Source organism: Typopeltis vanoorti, chromosome 9 (genome assembly GCF_054136105.1).
Source record: "Typopeltis vanoorti isolate ZY-2024b chromosome 9, IOZ_Tvanoo_1.0, whole genome shotgun sequence".
NCBI lineage: Eukaryota > Metazoa > Arthropoda > Arachnida > Uropygi > Thelyphonidae > Typopeltis > Typopeltis vanoorti.
In genome coordinates, this window is record NC_143557.1 from 32108748 (window position 1) to 32124138 (window position 15391).

The 15391-nt window shown below is 37.0% G+C and overlaps 1 protein-coding gene across 1 annotated transcript in view; it reads right to left on the bottom strand.

Annotated features, from left to right (window-relative positions):
* Positions 1 to 15391, bottom strand: part of LOC150102957 (uncharacterized) — a 45534-nt gene that overhangs the window by 10100 nt on the left and 20043 nt on the right. Inside the window, exon 2 of the mRNA XM_090398179.1 lies at positions 9484 to 9701. Within this exon, the coding sequence (XP_090254305.1) occupies positions 9484 to 9552 (69 nt within the window). The 5' untranslated portion in view covers positions 9553 to 9701. The remainder of the gene's footprint in view (positions 1 to 9483; positions 9702 to 15391) is intronic.

Here is a 15391-nt window from a genome sequence, read left to right on the forward strand (position 1 = left end):
CCATTTTGAAAAATAAGGATAAAATAGTAGAGGCTGTGAAAGGATCTGCTCTCATTAAATCAACAATAGTGATGAAGCAATGACAAGGTCCTATCGGTGATATGGAAACGCTACTTTCATGGATAGAGGACCTGAACCAAAAGCGCATACCCCTTAGCACTGTGACCATAACCACGAAGACACTAAGTCTCTTTAATATGATGAAGGAGAAAGCAAAACCCAATTATGACAACAAATTCAGCTCTTCTTCCAGTTGGTTCATGAGATTCAAGCAGAGTTTTGCGCTGTATAATGCGAAAATGTATGGGAATCTGCAAGTGCTGAGGAGGTTGCCTAGGAGTTTGTTGTCATAATTGGGTTTTGCTTTCTCCTTCATCATATTAAAGAGACTTAGTGTCTTCGTGGTTATTTAATATGGATGAGACGTCCTTGTTTCCGAAAAAATGCCCGAGCAGACATTCATCCTCAAAAAAAGCTAAAATATATACCTAGTTTCAAAGCTCTTAATGTCGGCATTACAATTCTGTTACGGGTAATGTGGCTGGATATAAACTGAAACCATTTGTGATATGGCACAGTGAGAATCCACGAATCTTCAAAAACATTAGGAAGCATACTCCCAGTTCATTATCCTTTAATATTTTAAAGAAACCATTTGTGATATGGCACAGTGAGAATCCACGAATCTTCAAAAACATTAGGAAGCATACTCCCAGTTCATTATCGGAGCAATAAGAAGTCATGGAGGACTCAAAAATTATTTGAGGATGCCTTAATCAACTGTTATGCGAGTGAAATAAAAAGCTATAGTGTGAAAGAAAATGTAGAATTTTAAATTTTATTAATTCTAGATAATGCTCCTGGTCATCCGTCTTATAGCAGTGATCTCCAAGTTCATGTTTCTCCCACCAAACACTACTTCATTGATCCAACCGATGGATCAGGGAATTCTTGCAGTGTTTAAGGCTTATTATCTAAGGATAACTTTTTCGCAAGCCATTTCTGCTACTGAAGGAAATAGCCAGACTCTCATGCAATTCTGAAAAACATTCAATATTTATCATGCTATTAAAAATATTGCTGTGGCTTGGGACGAAGTGACCTCTCAATGACATATGGAAAAAAGACATTAAAAAGCTTTGTGCATGATTTTGGAAGTTTGTAATAGTGGGCCTAGCAAACAATCTGAATCTCAAAGTGAATGATGACGACACAATTCAACTCATAGAAAGTTCACCTGAAGAGTTGACCAACGAAGAATTAGTCGAACTGGAGGAACATAGAAAAGGAAGAGGGGGAAAGAGAAACAGGAGAGGTAATTAAACAATTTACAGTGAAGGATCTGGCAGAAATATTCTTTGCAGTTGGCGATGTTCTCAAAATGGCTGAAGACATGCACCCCAATGTTGAATGCTACTTAATAATAGAAAAGAAAGTACATGATGTGTTTGCTTGCTATGAACAAATTTATGATGAAATGAAGAGGAATAAGCAAAGAACATTGGACATTTTCATCAATAAAACAAAGGTTACACCAGAAGAGCTACAGCCTGATCGTTCATTCACACAGAGAAGGTAATGAAGATGTGATTGTGAGGGAAGATTTGGGTGATTATTCTCCTGTTTTATAGTGGCGGTAACACACAGTACAGTTTTTTAATAAGGTTTAAAAATTAAAATGACAGTATACTTATTATGGTTAAGTCCCTAGCCCTATAACTCTGTTGATTTAATGTATCGACTTATGTCCTGCCGGATGGAACAGAACCCGGACGTAAGTAGAGGGATGACTGTATTTATATTTTGCTTTAAGCCAATAAGAATACAATTTGGTCGACTAAATCCCAAATTGCCAGCCCATCCTCATTCGTTCAGTATCCAGGTAGATACCTAACAGGGTGTACCACGAGAAGGCGAGGACTGGACATTAGATCAGAAGCCCAGATCAGTTCCTCCATTCCTTTTAAGGCTATGTGGAGGTCTCCTCTCAGTTATATAGCTTTGATCCTTAAGCACCCCAATCAACAATATATTATAAGAATTAAAAAATCACAATAAAATAGATAAAACAATATTGAAAGAACAATACCCTGAACCACTCACACTCCATATATCTTTGGACAAATCAAAATTCATAAAGAAGGTTATACGATACATCCAATAATTGCATAAGGATACCATACCACATCACTTCTATCAAAATTACTTAAACTATTATTAACCACATCTAAATTTATGATTGAATAGACCAATGACTTTTTTTTTTTCTGCAAAATAAATCAAACTATTCCAAAATGATGTTCTAACTTCACTAGGTGCAACAGCACTAAACACAAATGCTGACATCTCCTGTGCATTAGACAGTGTTCACAACTTGCTTCTAGAAGACCATTCTTCAAGTTCATGCACAAAATTAATCCCTACTGATATTCTGGCCCACAAACTTAATCTTGGCACTTTTTCAAGTTAAAAATGATATTTATATTCAAACGTTCAGACTCCTGATGAGCCAAAAAATTAGTGGATAATTGGCTGTACTATTTTGATGCATCTGGAATCTAGTTTACTAAATCCTTCCTTTCCCCCTGACATTACCTTTTATGACTGACATGTGGATGATGTTTTATGCATTTGAGATCCAACATGTATAACTTCCCTACAAACCTCACTTAATGACTTTAGTAACAGACTTCAGAATGTGAAAAATCCATAATTTTTTAAAAATCTAATGTGAATTATATCCAATGACCATATAGCTACAAAAATATTCCACAATTCTACACATAATTGGAACTATCTGCACTTTAACTCCTACCATCCATACTCCATTAAAAAAAAAAAAAAGTAAAAAAAAAGGTTATTCTTTCACACTTTATAAACACTCAAATTCTCAACTACAAACATATCTTAATACAGAAATTAAAAGATTAACACAGATTTTCAAAAATCTTGAATATCCTTATGCAATTAATAAATTATGCAAACCTAACAGTCAATATTCGATTAACCATTCTTGCAAACTAAAGAAAATTTTCAAACACATAAACAAAATAGCAAAGTTACCTTTATATTCAAAATACATAAAGCATTCAAGTATATTTTTAAACATCATCATCATCATCAAATTCCTGCTATGTACCATCAAGGTGTGTACAGGATATGATGGTATTTTTAAACATACAGACCACAAATTAGTTTTCACCACTAATCAAACTCACTACCTTTCTGAAACCCATCAAAATTCATTCTCACAAAGAATATTGTAATACCACAATATTCTTTATTATTATTGTATACAAATTTCCTTGTCAACACGACTGTAATGTTACTTATACAGACTTGACAATCAGACTGCTAAGGATGTGGCTACAAGAATATTTTTGGAACTAACATTCCCAAATACCAAAGCAATAAAAAGAATAAAATCCAAATATCGATAAAACTGAAATCACTATCCATGCGTCCAAACAAAACTACCCTACTCACCGCTACATGATTTTGGAGAATAGGAAGCTTCACCAGATTAAAATTACCAAGATTCCCACCAATAAGTAATGACTAAAAAATTCGATGCAACAATTTAAGTTGAAACTGCCACTGGCTTCACTTTTCATCTTTTGCACTTCCCTCAGTCGCGCACTCTTCACACCTCTGAAGATGATGCAAAGTTGAAACAACTCATAGTTGTGCTCCTTAAGAAAATAAGAAGCAAAATATACAGAAGTTGATATTAAATTCTAATCTCCCTTGCTTGTTAACTGTTTTATAATATATTACAATCTAACATTCTGAGGAAGACTGTGTGCCAACTAGAATGCGACAACAGTGGTCTGAGATTGGGTAGATTTGTGATTTATAGTGATAGGAGTTCAAGCAAAAGAGAAGTAACATTTTGATCGAAAAATAATATCAAGCTTTTCTTGGAAGCCAAAGAGGCTATGTACCTGATGTGTTTATGTTAGGATAGGCAACGGGTAAGTCAGTCTAATAAGAGAAAACTGTTCGGTAAGCAGCGAGTTATCAAAAATGAGGAATGGTGTTTCTTTCAGGGAATGAGGCACAACTGTGATTCAGTAGCATTAAAAATATATAAAATTACCATCATCCCACTTGAGAATGGCTAGATCAGTGCTTACCGGCCATTATGGATCAAATACGCATCCTCATACGCTTTGTATCCATCATATATTTCAACGTAATATCAATGGTATTACAATTTGAATATGCACTTCGCATCCACGATAACCTTGACGTCTATAGACATCTTGACCAGTAGAGTGGTTAAGGCACCGAACACAGATCTTGAATCTTGAGTCATCTGAGTACTACAAGGTTTGTCAACGACAAAGAGGTATAATGTCACAGCAGACCACTGAGCAGACTAAATATAAATATGGGGCAGCCAATAAAACTTTCTTTATAAATATCCCAAGAAGGGATTAAATATAATATTAATATGAGCTTTAATCCACTTACCACCAAAAAGAACTTTTCCTTGTTGCAATTGAAGTATATAGCTATGCAAATTGAATTAATACTGATTATTTTGTCGAATGAAGTGTGCAAATTATATTTCACAAGCCCAAACAATTAACTAATGTTTATAAGTGTAAACCTTAGCCTCTATATTGTAATTTTTGGTCAACTGCAGTATTCCAATCTGACATACTCTGTAATCCAAGACTTGAAGCAAAGAAACTTTTATCAATATAAATTATGCTTCCATCATCAGTCCAGAGATTAACTCCAAGCCATTTTCAGTCTCCAAACAAAATTTAATGTGAATCTATAATGGAAAAATGGAGCCTCCGTAACTCAGTTGGTATAGGCGAAGCCCTCTGGTCAGAAAGGCATGGGTTCAATTCACGTCGATGACGTGAGGATCCTTTATCTGGTCTCTTTCGACTAAAGGTGAGTTAGACAGTCTCATACAGAGGTAGAGGGTTTTTTGTCCCTCAGAATAGGCACACTGGCCCCATGAACACAAACGGATTACAGTCATGAATACTTACGACAATATGTGGAAGAGATAGTGTCCTCACCACATGTTACGCCCATAGTTAACCATGAGCCACGTCATGGTAGTCAATCTCCTAGATAGGAGACGACACATGAATGGGAATAATGGAAAATGATACTGACATGGAAATCAAACACTTTTCTCTTAATTAGATATAAAGAAAGAACATAAAAGATTATTATTATTATTACGGGCAACTCCAGGGAGTCATCAGACTCATCGAGGGAGGCCCCAAATCATATTCATCACAACTATTTGACATTCATACAGTATCTATCATACCTCGCCTTAAACTCATTCACTGTCACAGCATCCACCACAGACTCAGGGAGCGCATTCCACTCATTCACTACTCTAAAAGTAAAGAACCCAGCTCTAACACCTTTACTAACCACACTTTTGCCCAGTTCCCATGGATGTCTCCTAGTCCTCCCACAACCAGCCCTGTTCTCAAAAATATCTTCTGAGTTAATTTTATAGAAACCCTTCAGTAATTTGAATGTCTCAATCATATCTCCCCTCCTCCGCTATCAACCAATTTTTGCAACCCACAAATCCTCAACCTGTTCTCATACGGTTCATTCCACAGACCTGCTATCATCTTGGTCACTCGCCTCTGGATCCTCTCCACCTCCTCCCCATCAAGAAGAAACCTAGGTGACCAAATCTGAGCACAGCAGTCTAGATGGGGTCTTATCAAGGCTCGATACAGAGGAACAATAACCTGCTTGTCAACGTATTCTTCAGCAACCAAGTGATTTGATGAGCTGATTTGGCCACTTTTGCAATGTATCCCCTAAATTTCAATTCCTTATCCACCAACACTCCTAAATCTCGTGCCTCATCAATTTCCTGGAGCACGGTTCCACCAATGCAGTAAACTGCCGCCAATCTTTTCACCCCAAAATGCATAACCTTACATTTTGCCACATTAAATTGACATCCATTCTCCTTAGCCCAGATCTATCCAAATCATCCTGCAAAATTTTGACGTCATCTGCATTCACTATTGCTCTACCCAACTTCGCATCATCCGCAAACAAATGAACTGTTCCTCTCAGATCCTTTCCTATATCATTTATGAACAAATTAAACAGCAGTGGTCCAAGAACAGATCCTTGTGGCACACCAGTAGTCACAGGCCGTCTTGTGGACTCTACTCCTGAGTAAACCACTCTCTGATATCTCTCCGTCAACCACCCTCCTATCCATCTCACCAACCCTATGTCCATTCCCATATGCTGCAATTTACTGATTAGAATTCCATGTGGTATCCTGTCAAAGGCCTTAGCAAGGTCCAGTAGAATCACTGTAAACCCATTACCCTTATCCAGTTCAGCCGTCACTGTGTTATAATACGTGAGCAAGTTACTGAGGCATGACCTACCCTTCACAAAACCATGCTGTCCCCAATACAGTATCCAATTTTCTTCTATCCAATCTTGTATTTTCCTCTTGACTATTTTCTCTAAGACCTTGATAACGATTCCTGTTATGCTGATTGGCCGGTAATTTTCAACAGCAGCCTTGGAACCACCTTTGTGCAGTGGAACTATTTTCCCCTCTTTCCACCCCCTTGGGACTGACCCAGTCCTGAGGCTCAAATTAAACACAATGGTCAAGGGCACTGACAATTCTTTGGCCGCTTCACTTACGACACGAGCTGGTATACCATCCAATCCCACAGATGTATTGACACTGAGGTTCTGTAATAGACTAGTTACCTCTACTTCATTCATCACAATTCCAGTAAAATCTGTTGGTTCTTCCATTCCTGCAAAGTCACCACCTGGATGATATACTCTTGCAAAGTGCTCGCTCAGTAATTCCACAATATCGACTGATTCGGTTACCTCCCTACCCTCAGCATTTTTTAAGATCATTCTACCATGAGCATTTTTCCTTTTACTTGCAACATATTGAAAAAACTGTTTGGGATTCTCTTTAGCCTGCGTAGCCAATTTCCTTTCGTAATCTGCTTTTGCTTTTCTTACCACCCTTATTACCATCCTGGCCTGAGCTTTATACTGTTCCTGCACCTGATGGTCACCCTTCTCCTTAAATTCCTTCCACAATTGTTTCTTTTTTTGCAGCTCAAGCTTAATAGTGTTATTCATCCATTTAACCCCTACTTGATTTATTATTCGGACTCTTGGTATACAGTCAACCATTGCCTCCTGCAAACAGTTCTTAACCACCTCCCATGCACTATCAACATCCAGCCCTTGCAGTTTTACATGCCATGGCATTGAGCCGAGCACACGCCTAAGCTTGTCATACTTACCAGCCCGGTAATTCCACATGTACCCTGTCTTAATTGTAAATTCTACTCCTTTAGCCACCTCCCAAGTCATGACCTTATGGTCACTCTCACCAATTGGTGGCAACATGGTCATGTTCGTTACAGCCACATTCTCGGTTGCAATTACTAGGTCCAGCACTCTCTGCCCCCTGGTATTTTCCAATACATGTTGCCGTATATAGTTGTCCCTTAATAACCGCATAAAATCCAATTCCTTCCTTCCATGTGCCCTCTCCTCTTTCCAGTCAATGTTACCATAATTGAAATCACCCATAATAATTACCCTCCTTCCACTCATTTCTTCTATTTGCTTATGCATACTATCCCCACCATCCACTCCATCACCCGGTCAATAGCAGCACCCAATTGTATATTTTGTTCTGCTAGATTCTATCTCACACCAAACAGCCTCAAATGTGCTTTTTTCCCCATCATGCAGTTTAACTTCTATACTCCTTGGCTGAAGCTCATCAGCTATCATCAATAACACTCCTCCCCCCTTTTTATTCACCCTGTCACTCCTGAACATGATATACCCGTCGCATTCAATCCCACTAGCTTTATCATCTTCTGTCAGCCATGTTTCACTAATACCGACAACCTGTGGCCTGGAAGTGCCAACCATGGCCAAAAACTCTTCCTTCTTGTTCCTAATACTCCTGGCATTAGTGTACATGAATCGCAGAAGCCCATTTGTCCCATCCCTACTTTGATGCCTTATACTAACTATCCCATTCTGATTTGTTGTCCGTCGTACTCGCTCGGGCATAATATACTCATTCATACACTTAAATGACCCCCTAAAGTCTGCATATCTACTCCCCCCCCTCTTAATAAATCTAGTTTCCCTGAGTCTGTACATCCACTTCCACATCATTCATCAACACTCTTTCAAGTCTCCGTACACCAACTCCATTCAAATGCAACCCATCCATCTTATATAAGTCCTTTCGCCCATCGAACTCATTCCACACATCCACAAATTCCACACCACTCTCCATGCATAACCCACGCATAGTCATTGGCAATTATGGCCCTCCTTCTAAACACTTTGCTGTCATACCGCGGTAAGATACTCACCATCCTAACTCTCTCACTCTTCTCTTTTGCTACCTCAAACAACTCCCTCACATCCTCTATCATTTCCATTTTGTCCTCTTTCAAATCATTCGTTCCTACCACGATTATCATCTCTTTCACCCTCTGTTTTTGCAGTCGAATAGATTCGCTGACGTCCTTTATGTTCACACCCGGCTGGTACGACTTCGTTAAACTCTCGATATCAAATTGAGATATCAAAACTATAATGAAATATCTTTTAATCAGATTCCATCATAGTAATAACTAGGACAGAAATGGCTGGTGACAGTCACAAAAAAATGTATTTTTAATAGCATTCTTGTTTTGTGATTAAGATCAATGTAAAATCAAGCAAACATAAGTTTTTTTGTTTTTTTTTAATCTTAAACCTTAAAAATTCATCTAGCAAAAGCTAGAATATCTTTATAGATGGATAAACAGATTGATAGAGGGGGGGGGAAGTGTACCTAAGAAATATAAATTTGCAACAAAAATCAGATTTTATTAGAAACCTTTTATTTTATATATGATATAGAAATAGTAAATCAGAAATCAGTGTTAAATAAATAAATATATATAATATATACACACCCATATAATTCATTACTTTCATGGCATTTCACCACATTTCGGTCACCACTGACTAAGAAAGTATTAAAATGAATTCAAAAAGTACCCACTTTTCACTAAACATATATCTGATCAATGCAAAAAAGTTACATTTAAAAAAATATAAATATTTACATTTTACTGCCTCAAAACTGTACTTCATTTTACACAGATTCAGTAATAAAAATGCTCAAGATGATTTTAATGAAGTAGTATTGAGATGCTGCAATGTATCATGAGCTAATTTTTTTAACTGATTAACTTCATCTTCTAATGATATTGCATTTTCTTCTAGTGTTCTGAGAGAATCTGAAATGTCCTGAACTTCAAGAGCATACTCCTGGAGACGAAAATATTTACGAACTTCGTGATATCTTTGTACAGCTGTTTTCATTAAAATGACTACTGTAAACACCAAACACACAGCTAATAAAATAAATAAGCGACCCATTCGACGTTTTCTTATACTTACATTCATGCCATGTAAACTCACCGAAATACCAAGAAGTTTGGGCATGTCACACTTCTTTCGCCAACTCATAAGTATAATTTCAGTCAACTCAATAAGGCCTACACTACAAACATTCTGCAATAAATTATAAGTGATCCATCTATAAGTGACGTATTCAGCTCTCAATAATACAGCAAAAGTAGTCTTCCCAAATATTTTTGTAATTTTCCTATCCAGACCTAGAAAAAGAGATGACATGCATTAATACATCAGTAAAAAAAAAAATTACATATATAATATTGTGAATAAAGAAAACTACTTTTGTTATTAATTTTATTTTTTGTTAAGTGCAAGAGGGAGGAATGAAATCCAATATAAATAGGAATACCATCTATCAGACTGACAACGTCAACTGCAGTCTCTGGTGTTTGTTTGCTTTCTTTGCTTTTGTGGTGTATTATCATCTATGGCTATAATGTACTCTGTCAAAAGGTAAAAATGATCAATATCCATTCTATATATATAAAAAGATAAGCCAAAATTTGAAACGTTTTTATGTCATGTTTTTTGTCTTACCAGCTTACCAGCCCAGAGCCCCCCTAGTGCATGTGTGTATGTATATTCATATTTATATATACTGACTATAACCGAGACTAGAATAACAATTAAATTTATTCAAAACACAACATGTTTCATCAGATTGTTCGACTTCTTCAGGCGTGGGAACATAGAAAGCAAGTAAACACTATAAGAAACATCGTATCACTATAAAACGACTATTATAAAATCGGTTAGCTTTGAACTGTAGCTACAGTCTGTGTTGAAGTTCTATTGTTAAGTAGCTGCATGCGACTGATTTCACGCGTGTGCCAATATCGGATAGCAGAACTGAAAGAGTCCGGTAGATTATAGCTGAGGTTATTATTTATGTGATGAGGGTCCATAACAATTATCTTAGACTCGACTATGCGTCGCTCCACCTTGTCACAGCATATATGAAGGTTTGAGGGTGTTGTCCAGTTTATCTCATGTTGATGGCCTTCATTTGTGTTTACTGAAAACAGTACATGGCTTGACAGGGCACTTGCACTAGTTCTTTTGTAGGCAATGTCTCTCTGGTGTTCTTCTAGACGTATGAGAATGGATTTTTCAGTTTGGCCATAGTATTGCTTCCCGCAGTCACACGTGATTTTGTACACTCCTGGGAATTGTAGATGGTTGTGAGCTTGTTTGTATTTGCTTAAAATCGATCTTAGTTTAGGAAGAGTAGAGAAACAGGTTTTTATGTTGAACTTTCTTAAAATTCTTCTTAGTTTCATGGAGAGCGAGCTGATATATGGTAAGGAGATATAACCTTTTGGATTGTCTTGTGTTTCTGAGTTGTTTTGATGGTGGTGGTATAGATGCTTATTAATAGTTTTCGACGAGTAGCCATTACTTGTGAAAGTTCTTTGTAGATGTTGTACTTCATTTTTTAGATCTTCATCATCTGACAGTATAGATCTAGCATGATGTGCTAGGGTTGAGATGATATTGATATTTTAATAGAATTCTCTTCCTGGACATAAGACTTACTAAGTCATCTGATTCTATTAAAATATCAATCTTTAGAAAATCTACACACACAAATAGATACCTGCATGCATCCTCACATCACTATCCTGCACAGAAAGTGGGTATCATCTCAACCCTAGCACATCATGCTAGATCTATACTGTCAGATGATGAAGATCTAAATAATGAACTACAACATCTACAAAGAACCTTCACAAGTAATGGCTACTCGTCGAAAACTATTAATAAGCATCTATACCACCACCATCAAAACAACTCAGAAACACAAGACAATCCAAAAGGTTATATCTCCTTACCATATATCAGCTCGCTCTCCACGAAACTAAGAAGAATTTTAAGAAAGTTCAACATAAAAACCCGTTTCTCTACTCTTCCTAAACTAAGATCGATTTTAAGCAAATACAAACAAGCTCACAACCATCTACAATTCCCAGGAGTGTACAAAATTACGCGTGACTGCGGGAAGCAATACTATGGCCTAACTGAAAAATCCATCCTCCTACGTCTAGAAGAACACCAGAGAGACATTGCCTACAAAAGAACTAGAGCAAGTGCCCTGTCAAACCATGTACTGTTTTCAGTAAACACAAATGATGAAGGCCGTCAACATGAGATAAACTGGATAACAACCTCAAACCTTCATATATATGCCGTGACGAGGTGGAGCGCCACACAGTCGAGTCCAAGGAAATTGTTATGGACTCTCATCACATAAATAATGACCTCAGCTATAATCTACAGGACTCTTTCAGCTCTGCTATTCGATATTGGCACACGCGTGAAATCAGATGCATGCAGCTACTTAACAATAGAACTTCAACACGGACTGTAGCTACAGTTCAAAGCTAACTGATTTTATAATAGTCGTTTTATAATGATACGATGTTTCTTATAGTGTTTACTTGCTTTCTATATTCCCACACCTGAAGAAGTTGGACAATCTGATGAAACATGTTGAGTTTTGAATAAATATAATTGTTATTCTAGTCTCGGTTAAAGTCAGTATATATAAATATGAACATATTCCAGTAGCGAGTTAATACTACAAATTGCTATATATATATATATATATATATATATATATACACACACACACACACATAAAAATGAATCAATTAAAATTAGTAAATCTGCTATATAAAAACAAAATTAAAAGCAGTATATTATTTTAAAGTTTGACATTTTTCTTAAAGAGCAGGAGATCAAAGTTCCTGGGAAACATTATGAGAAAGGCTGTTCAGAGGACAGAGGCAGATGGAATGCACAAGGAAGAGAAGAAACAGGTGGTACGTGTTTGCAGTCCTATGAAAAAGGGATGTTGGGCAGCTGCTGTTCTTATTTTAATAGGCATAACAGTAAATGGAAGAATAATGTTTGCCAATTCACTGGAATAATAACTGTAAAAGTACCCGCAGAAAAGATATAAAGCTGAAAGATTACATCTGTGAGATAGAGGGCGAGGTTAGTCAGTGAGGAAAGGATTATATACGAGTCGAGTTGCACTTCTCTGGATAGCATCAAGAATTTTTTGGGACTTTTAAGGTTATCACTTTATGTGTAAACAGTATTCCAAAGATGGGCAGATTTGGGGAAAGGGTGTAAAATAGCTTCTTGAGCAAAAAAGGATGAAACTTTTTTTTTTTTAGCAGCCAAGGAAGCTATTGATGTGATGTGTGGAGAGGATGGAGGTAAATGTCATTTCAAGGAGAGAGAACTCATCATGTCTGGTGATGTGTGTATTAGGATAAGCTGAAATCCTCATAATATGAGGATTTTAGCTCTCATACCTTTTGTGAGAGAAAAGGCAAAATTCCGTTTTGGTGGCACTGAAGGTGACCTTGTTATCTCTACCCCACTAAAGGATGTTATAAAGATTGCTAAACAGCAAACTCCATACCATCATTGAAAAAGTTGGCTGAATGGAGTGTGCTGCTATTGGCAAAGCTGTGGATACGATTGATAGTGATTGAGCATAGGTCATTTATGTATAGGAGAAAAAGGATAGATGACAGAAATGAGTCTGAAGGTACTCCTGCATTAACAGCAAAGCTCAAAGAGACTGTACCAGCCACCATGTGCAGTGAACAATCAGAGAAATCTGGCTATCCAATTACTAAAAGTGGTAGATAGAGAGAAAGAAAGCAGTTTGCAAAGTAGGTCTTGGTGCAAAACATGAACGAGAGCCAGCCTTGGAAATGTCAAGGGTGACAGTGCACATTTCTCTGAAATTTTCCATGGCACATGTCCAGAGATGAGCAATGTAAGCTAAGAGATCAGTTATGGAGCTGCATTGGTGGAATCCATGCTGGTGGTTACTGAATAACTGATGAGCTAGGTTGTGAAGAAGTTGACCATTGATAACTTTCTCCATTATTTTAGAGAGGATTAAGATGACGGCAATTGGTCAGTAGAATCCTATCTCCTTTTCTTTTGGAATGGGTTGAATATATGCTTGCTTCTATGTGCTGGGATAGGTGCCAGCTGAGTATAGAAGACTGAAGAAATAATAGAAGGCAGGTGTTAGCACACAACATTTAAGTACATGTGGAGAGATGCCATCTGGACCAGAAAACATTTCAGTGTCCAGGTTATTCAGTATTCTTATATCTTTTTTGCCAAAAATACCAAAGGACTTTTTTCTCCTCTTTTTTTTAATGGCACAAGGACATCTATGGTCATGCTGTGCAGAACACATGTAATAATATATATACCGTATTTACTTGAATATAACTCGCTCTTGCGTATATCTCGCATCCATGATTTTACTTTACGAAAAAATAAATTAAATGTTTTGCATATAGTTCACACATGAAAAAAGTTTCAAACTTTAAAAAATACATAGTGAATGTTGATAATTATGGCAGCATTTTGGAATTCGGTTGAAGAGAATCAGCCAACAATCGCCAGCTTGCCTTTGTCATTGAGTCACGTGATCTTTTGTTAATACTGCACCAATCATACGCATAGAGACGGAAGCAACAAGTAGAGGGAATGTAGGAGTGAGAGCACAAACTTCTACTAGATCTTGAATTGCACGAGGGTAGATTAAGAGATCATCATTAGAACTGCTATGCAACTGGATTTTGAGAGCCTGGGACATGATTTTGCCAGAAATAATTAATTTAATTATAGAAGCACTGTTGCTAAAAGATTCAAATATATTGTATGGTGAAGGTGGACGGCCGATCACGTTAATAACTTTGATAATTAAAATTTAAATGCATTCATTTTATAAATAATGTGAGCAATTATAAATTATAACGAATACTGAGGATTTAATTATAAAGGTCAGTTTTTTTTCCTGAAAAACTTTAGTTTCCTAAAATTCCCGCATATATCTTGCACTACGATTTTTTTTTTTACTTTAATTTCATATAGCCTGATCAAAATTAAAGCAACCATGTTTAAGGTTGTGTGGAACACCATTTAATGATACAAATCCTGTGAAACTTTGCAGGAATACACTGTCATCCAGCAATGATATGAGAGAGAGAGAAACTAATTCCAAAATTCGCCACCAGGTGCAATGTAAACACCAAATGCATGGAACTTGAAAATGGTTTTTTTTCTCTTCATTCTGGTTGTTAATACCACCCACAGTGATGGCACTAACCTTGCCCCAACATGCTTTGCTCATGAAGCAGTACTACCTAAATAATTGCAATGCTGTTGCTGCACTCCAGGAATTTTGTCACCTGAACAAATATTAATGAGGTCCATTACCTACATGTGCTCTACATTAATGATTAGTCATTCTGAAGAAATGAAATCACTGGAAGTTAGATCAGGCAGAGATCACAAACCACTCAGTTCAAAACAAGTGAATGAAGTTGCTACTGTCATTGTCAAGAAGGCTATGAATAACAGTGTTAGCTCCTGCAGTGCACATGCCATATCAAGATACATGGATGCGCCTTATGCAACGAAAAATTTGAAAATTCAATGGACAATTCTATGAAAGATTATGCATTTCTACCCATTCAATATAACCCTGAACAGGAGTTGTGCTCCTGTTCAGGGAATGATATTGCTGGGAGATGAGGCTCACTTTCACCTGAACAGAGCTGTGAATACCAATAACTGCTGGGTAAGGAAAAGGCTATGCAAAACCTGCATGCAATTCAACAAATTCCTTCGCATTCACCCAAAGTTCCTGTCTGGTGGAGGTTTACAACTTCATTTATCACTGGAATTCTTCTTTGAGGACATTAGACATTTGAGTTCTATGACCTGCTCAGTTACTGCAATGTGACAAACAATTTTGTTGTGCCACAGCTACAGCAGCACCTATTCATGGATTCACTCATTTTCAAGTAGGGTGGAGGCCCCTTTACAGATTGGTTGATCCGTACAG